Source organism: Sardina pilchardus, chromosome 8 (genome assembly GCF_963854185.1).
Source record: "Sardina pilchardus chromosome 8, fSarPil1.1, whole genome shotgun sequence".
NCBI lineage: Eukaryota > Metazoa > Chordata > Actinopteri > Clupeiformes > Clupeidae > Sardina > Sardina pilchardus.
The window spans coordinates 8632248-8639747 of NC_085001.1; the positions used below are offsets into that span (position 1 = coordinate 8632248).

At 47.0% G+C, this 7500-nt stretch overlaps 2 protein-coding genes across 2 annotated transcripts in view; both read left to right on the top strand.

Annotated features, from left to right (window-relative positions):
- Positions 1-7500, top strand: part of LOC134088594 (alpha-(1,3)-fucosyltransferase 7-like) — a 163173-nt gene that overhangs the window by 35487 nt on the left and 120186 nt on the right. The window lies entirely within an intron of this gene.
- The window catches only part of LOC134088591 (oxysterol-binding protein 2-like), a 24584-nt gene continuing 22727 nt past the window's right edge, over positions 5644-7500 (top strand). Inside the window, exon 1 of the mRNA XM_062542630.1 lies at positions 5644-5903. Within this exon, the coding sequence (XP_062398614.1) occupies positions 5895-5903 (9 nt within the window). The 5' untranslated portion in view covers positions 5644-5894. The remainder of the gene's footprint in view (positions 5904-7500) is intronic.

The following is a 7500-nucleotide window of genomic DNA, read 5'->3' on the forward strand; positions in this document are numbered from 1 at the left end:
CCCCCCCCCCCCCCCCCACACACACACACACACACTTCCCCCCCGCTTGTCTAAGCTCTGCGCTCCATTAGCTGAGGCTCACACTGCTGCAGGCAGACCCCCCCGGACATCTCCGCTACCAGCCCCGGCAGATCTCCACAAATCGGCTGGACACGGTAGCATTCAAACTTGTTCCCTCTTCACAGGGACCTCTGATTTCCACAGCATATTAAAAAAAATCAGACATTTTATATTCAAGCATTACATTTTTATTTAGCCTGCAACCCAAACCGGGAACACGACAGAAACCGTTTCAAATGCCTCCCAATCATGTACCTCAGTGGGCTTGTGAGATGGAAATTAGCCAGATGAGTACAGCTCTAAGTCAAGCCTAATTGGACTGATTTAGTTTGAAGGCCACTGGAATATAAGGGCTTTTAGTCCTCTGCCTTGGGATGATTCATGCCGCTCTCTCGCTCCATTTTGATTTATAGTTCGATTTACATTTGTTTTCATTTAACTTGTGCATGTACAGCCAGACATGGGGGGGAAAACAACCCACTCCATCTAAATCCAGTTTTATTTCAATAAAGAGAGAAGTAATCATACAGATAGATTGACAGATGGATAGATGGAAAGAAGGATAGATAGATAAATGAATGAAAAGTTTGGTTCCAAAACGCTATATCTCCATCTTTAAAGATATTAAACGTTATGTTATTTAATTGTGAATTTCAGGTAATGTCAATCAAATTGCAGTTGTGTTGTTTTGATTGAATAAAGATAAATCAAATGAAACTGAAATCTACTGAAATTACTTGGAAACAAAATGTAAAAAAATATGATTGATGAAAATTCATTAAAATGGAGGATATAGCGTTTTGTAACCAAGCTCTTCCAATATAATGACATTTGTGAACGCTTTAATATTGCCCTGTGGTTCTTCAGGGTTCCCCACCCCATGTGTTCTCATCATGCCTGAAATTATTGCATCAGCGAGGTCCTCACGGTCATCCTCCGGTGGCTCTCCCACCCTCGAACATCCCGGTGTCACTACAGACTCCTACAGCGAGGCCGGCGAAGTGTTAATGTGAAGGCGTTAGTCATGCACGGAGCTTTCCAGGAAGTCAAACGAGTGTAGATGTAGTTACAGAAGCAGACGAAGGACCTTTCAAACTCCACTGCAGTTATTACCTGCCCACCCTCCCCCTTCGGCCATCACACCCACCCACCATGTGTTTTCACTGATGGAGGGATGTAGCAGAGAGAGAGAGAGAGAGAGAGAGAGAGAGAGAGGGAGGACTGAGAGGAGGACTTGATTGAGTGTTCTCTAAATTACTTCTCTCGCAATCTCTCACACTTTGTCTGCCAGTCTCTCTCTGTCTCTCTCTCTCTCTCTCTCTCTCAATTCAATTCAATTCAAAGGTAGCTTTATTGACATGACTCATTAAAGCAGTGTTGTCTCTCTATCTCTCTTTAACACTGAGTATGTTGACTTGGATATTAGCTGAAATCTACCAACAACTCATGTAAACACCAAAATCACAATAATGCCTTATTCTAGATAAGGTCAATAGTGGAATTATTGCTGTGCGTGTAAATGTAGTCACTGTCATATAAAGATCTTCCCCTTCTCTAAATCTCTCCTCTCTACTGCTCTCTTTAGCCGCAAGCAGTGATAGCTTTGATAAAAGCTGGACACACATACAGCCCTAGCCCCATCAATCCCCCCCACCCCTGCACACACACACACACACACACACACACACACACACACACACACACACATACACACACACACACACACACACACACACGCGCACACACACACACACACACAGACACACCCGACAGCCACATACCTCCCACACCGATGTTGAAGTGTTGACATTAACAGTTCACAGCAGCCCTTTGTGGGTGGTATTAGGGAGCGCTGCTGTGAATGTGTTCTGTCCCCTACAGTACATGCACAGCACACAGGGCTTACACTTGTCACCCACTTTTGTATCGGGATTCAAGTGCCGGCCGGGCCGTTTAAAATTTGAAAGTAATTATTTAATGGCTTCAGAGATTTCTGATAACTTCAGTCACAGAAATGTCCCTTGCTTTAAATATGTGACACAGAATGGACGGATACCTTGTTCTCTGATTTTGACATAGAAGGTATGCAACTTTGGCCTGTCAGAAAACATGCTTAGGGCGTGTTCACACGAGGATGATTTTCCACCGGTTGCGGGTGGATGTTTTACATTATATTCCTATGATACAGAGAGGTTTTCTTAAAAAAGGTACTGGGCGCTTTTTAAACCACCGCCACCGGCGTTTTTTTCCACCTACCCCGGGTGGTTTTCAAGTTGAGAAATTTCTACTCTCCAAGAAAAAACACCCCGCGTCAAGTGTTTTTTTGACAGCTGACCAATGAACGAGAGTTTGCGTCACAGTGAAATTTTATTGAAAGTTCTTTTTTTCAGAAAAAAAAATGGCGACCAAAACAAAGAAAAAAGATGCCAGCCGAACAGCTAGTTGTTCTTGTGAGTGAACATGTAGAGCTATACGACATGACCAACAAGTTACACCACAACATTTACCATAAGGAGACCATCTGGAGGTCGATTGGTGGGATTTTGGGCCATAATTGTAAAAATTAATTCTCCGTTTTCATCCGCTCACCTGGCAAGCTAAGCTAACCAGTAGCAATCACGTAACGGTACTTGTGCTCTAGAACGGCAGTTGTCATGGGAATTGAAATTAACGTTCGGTGCTGTTTTGGGGGAATAAAAAAAACCCTGTCGGCTTTCTATCTTTTAAAAAAACACCCAGGTCAAGTGTTTTCTGTAAATAAAAACCCCCTTGTGTGAACACCTCCTTAGGTGCTATTTTACAAGCCCACTTACAACCTTTGAAATGGCCCAATTTGGCAGATATCTGGCGCCCCCTCATGCTTATCTGGCACCCACATGGGATAATGAAGTGAGCTTTACTCTGATTGGCTGCCTTGCAGCCATAGCCTGTTCACAATAGGTTCCAGCGACTTCTACCTGAATCTCCAACTGTTGAGGCGGTCAGTGATGGTCAGAGGGACGGTTTTGCGTCACAGTCTGTGTTCGCGTCACAGTCTGTCACTTGTTCGGATTCGCCCGTTTTTTTGCAGCGGTCATTTCAAAGTCCGAGATTTGCGCATGAACGAGGAAAATAAGCAGGTTTCTGGTTCACCGTAACGTCGTGGCCATGCGCCGAACTCTCCTTGTTCAACAAAGCCAAGGTAAAAAAAAAAACTGTCTTCCATTCTATGTCATCTTTAAGCTCTGTGTAGGTGTGGAAGAGCAGACAATATAGTCGCTGGCCCTGTGTTGGAACTTGTGGTGTATGGCGGAGTTTGAACGTACTGTATAAGTGCCTTTAGAAAGCACAGTCGCTGTCGTAGGCAAGGGTGCGCACCACTGCTTTATGCATATTCATCCAGCCTCTGTCGTTAGCCAGGTGGAGTGTTGCATAAGTGGCCTAATGTAACCCCACAGTTACAGACACACACATGCACATACACTTGCATATGCACATAAGCATAGATACACACACACACACACACACGCACAAACAGAGACTCACATACTGTACAAATGCACAAACATTAACACAAACACTTGAACATAGACACACACACGTAAACATACACAAATGTGTTTATACACCTCCAGAGTCTGCGAGGCAGATCTGGCCAATCTGTTAGGTTTAGGTGCCGAGTCTTCCGCTCCGCTCCACTCCGCCAAACAGAGCATGCTGACGGCGTCCACTTTTTCTCTCTCTCTCCGTCTGTTCCTCCCTCTCTCTCCCCCTCTCTCTCCCTCTCTCTCCCTCTCTCTCTCTCTCTCTCTCTCTCTCTCTCCCTCTCTCTCCCTCTCTCCCTCTCTCTCTCTCTCTCTCTCTCTGCTGCTGACGGTGAGAAAAAAAGCATGGGATCAATCCCGTTCGTCCGGGCTCCGTTTGTGGAAAGCGGAGCTCCTTATCCGGGCGACGCCTCCCCTCCTCAGGTTTTTATTGCCTGGTGAGAGCCAGCGTTCCTCGCTCGGCTAACACCACGGCCCTCCGGCTACGGGCTTCTCTTTTCCGCTCGTGTTCAGCGGAATGACTGCGGTCAGCGGCCCAGGTCTTCGCTTGTAAACACCGGGTGTTCTTACCCCGCCATCACGTTGCCTAAGGTGGTGAAAAGGCAGCTGGATGTGTTTTGGCTGGCAAATGTTCCTTGACCAGTAACACCCTCCCTCCTTTCCAAGTCAAATGATGTGTGTGACCTCAAGTAACCTCTCCCTTAACACTGCCATATTGCTCAACAATGCCACTTCTGCAAATCACAGAAAGAGAGGGGGAGAGAGAGTGGGAGAGAGAGAACGAGAGATAGTGGGAGAGAAAGTAGGAGAGAGAGTGGAGAGAGAGAGAGAGAGAGAGAGAGAGAGAGAGAGAGAGAGAGAGAGAGAGAGAGAGAGAGAGAGAGAGAGAGACCAATGAAAAAAAAACCTTGACTCAGCCTAAACAGCAGCTCATTTGTTCCCGGAAAGGCTCCATTCAGTGTTTCTCTTTGTATGTGTGTGTGTGTGTGTGTGTGTGTGTGTGTTTGTGCGAGTGTGTGTGTGTGTGTGTGTGTGTGTGTGTGTTTGTGCTTGTGTGTGTGTGCGAGTGTGTGTCAGTGAGTTCAAATTGCATCATTATCAAGAACAAAAAAACCCTGGCAGTTCAGTATATAATACATCAATTCCATTCTCCCATGAACTGATAACCATGTCGTATTCCCAGCAGTAGAAACATTGATTGTGTTTTTATCTGTTCTGCTTAGTTGTTAAGTTTCCTTATTACTATGGAATCTTCAGGACAGACCGATACAGTTGCGTCTTTCATCAACTCCAGTTATGTAACAGCCCCCCCCCCCTGTGGAGCAGAGGCCTCGGTCCAGCAGGATGACCATTAGCTAGAGATCCAGCCCATTAGGAATCCCCCTCCGCATGGCTGGCCATCTGCATGCTCAGCTCAGGCTGGATCGATATGGAGGGTTCCCTGTGAGAGGCCCCCTAGTGGCCGCCGGGGGATATATCTTTTGCTGTGTCTGTAATAGGCTGGCCGTATCAGCGGGGGGTGGGGGGGGGGGGCGCAGTTCTGTGTGTCGCAGGGGAGGAGTAGCTTTGACATGAGATCAACAGACAGGATCGATCAGGGCAGTGCAATATTGAAGACGCCTCTGCTAGCTGGTGGTGAACTGAGACATGTGCCACAAGCAGGCCAGTGGAGGAAGCAGACTTAGAGGGAGAGAGCAGGTGGTGGCCTCCCATATATGGTGCTCTGATGACCCCTGTGTTTCATCAAGGATCGCTTTGAAGGTCACGCTGGTGCTTCTTGCTGGTTTCTGGTGGTGTTTGTTTGTTTGTTGTGAGATGATGATCATCCGGGGTTTGCTTAGCCAAACAAATACCTATTTCCAGTGTTGTGCAGCCTTGCATTACATTACATTACAGCACAGAGATTTCTTAACGACTGTTCCACCACTCCTACTCTTTTTCGTAATGATTTTGCTGATGAAACACACACACACACACACACACACACACACACTCACAAACCATCAGACTACGAGTTTGCTCCACGAGCGCTGACCGATCCCTTCCTCTCTCTCTCTCTCCGCTGCAGATGACTCGGGCGACGAGGAGCCGACGTCGCAGTCGGACCGCAGCGAGATCCAGGGCACCCTGAAGACGCTGGCCAGCAAGCTGGACGATCTGAGCACGTGCAACGACCTGATCGCCAAGCACGGCGCGGCACTGCAGCGCTCGCTGAGCGAGCTCGAGGCCCTGCGCGTGCCCGTGGAGGGCGGCGAGAAGATCAAGGCCGTCAACGAGCGCGCCACCCTCTTCCGCATCACCTCCAATGCTATGATCAATGTGAGTACGCATCGCACCGCACCGCACCGCACCGCTCGCTGGCCACAAGAGGTAGTTGACCTTATGACCTCCCTCATAGGGCCATTTGTTTGCTTGTTTGTTTGTTTGTTTGAAAGAAAAACTGCTTGAATTTTCTTAAAACTTCTAGGACGACAACATGGGGAAACTGGAGCAGGTCTTAATCTTTGTCTGGATGCACAAATCATTTTTTCACTTTTGTTGCTATGACAAGATGTTAATAATTTGGGAGAGGCCTGAACTGTTTTGGGTACCCTGCTATTATCAATATGGGTTAGTGTTATTTGTGTTACGTAATGCTTCTTTGGTTGTTCTGCGGAGACTGAGATGTGGGTTCAAGGATTGTACCAATGACCGAAAACTGTCCAGCAGATTTGTATAGAATGAAACATGTTCTCCCAGCACCTGTCCTGCACTATACCCCTCTGAGCTGCCAATGATTAGTAAAGCATTAGTGTGATCAAATGATGAAAATATGGATTAGATTACTGACTTTAAACAGGGATGTGTGACACTCGCTTAGTTAAGTAAACACCGGATCTATGTTGTTTGGGTACAGATAGGAATAGGAAACCCAACCCCCAGCCCACCGCACACACACCAACACCACAGCCCCAACCCTGCCCAGTGCCAATTCCCTAGTACCCTCCGAGGGGCAGACATGGCTGGAGGTGGAAGCATCAGTGTCATCAGTGGAGTGCCTGCTCTCACATACCCAGGGAAAACTGTGTGTGTGTGTGTGTGTGTGTGTGTGTGTGTGTGTGTGTGTCCATCCTGCGGTTTGAGCCTGGAGACGAGTGGTGAGTGATGAGGATTTCTTGCCATCTAGTCGTCCGGTGTGTGTGTGTGTGTGTGTGTGTGTGTGTCCATGAATATTTGATTGACTATTGTTTGCCAATACACCCCTGATAGACTGTGGCGGTCTTAAAACATGTTGACAAACAAGTGGCTCTGAGATTGCAGCCGTAGTGGACACAGGCCATTACTGTCCTGATGATGAAGCGTCTCACCGTGCTTCTGTTCTGGGGGATCCTGTGCTGGATTAATGAGATGTGCGCACTGACTCTAACCTGATTTCATGATGCTCCGTATATGCACTCTAAATGGCCCATCCTGACTGAAATGTATCTGTGAATAATAAACTTTCAATAATATTTAATGTCTTGCAATAGGGCGATATAACAGGAAACTATCTAGCACTGTTATTTAAAGCATGCGTCTATAAAAAAAAATCCTGTTGTTGCGCCAGTTGCATTGATTTGATTGTTTTTTCCCTTAGCGCTAGAGACTTCCTTTTCTCTCTTTCTCTCTTTCTCTCTCTCTCTGTCTCTCTCATTCCCTTTCTCTCTCTCTCTTTCTGTGCTTCTTTGCGATTTGTTCTCATTAAGGAGTAACTGCTGTTGCTATCGACAACCGTAACTCGTAGCATGTAGGCTTAGCCGGTGTGGTGTTTTTGTGGGAGAGGGAGAGGATTACATTGATGTGATGTGTTGTGGATACAGCACACCAACCAGCCCTCAGCCACCATCACCTCCACCACCACCACCACCACCACCTTCCTCTGCTGGGGACGGGATGC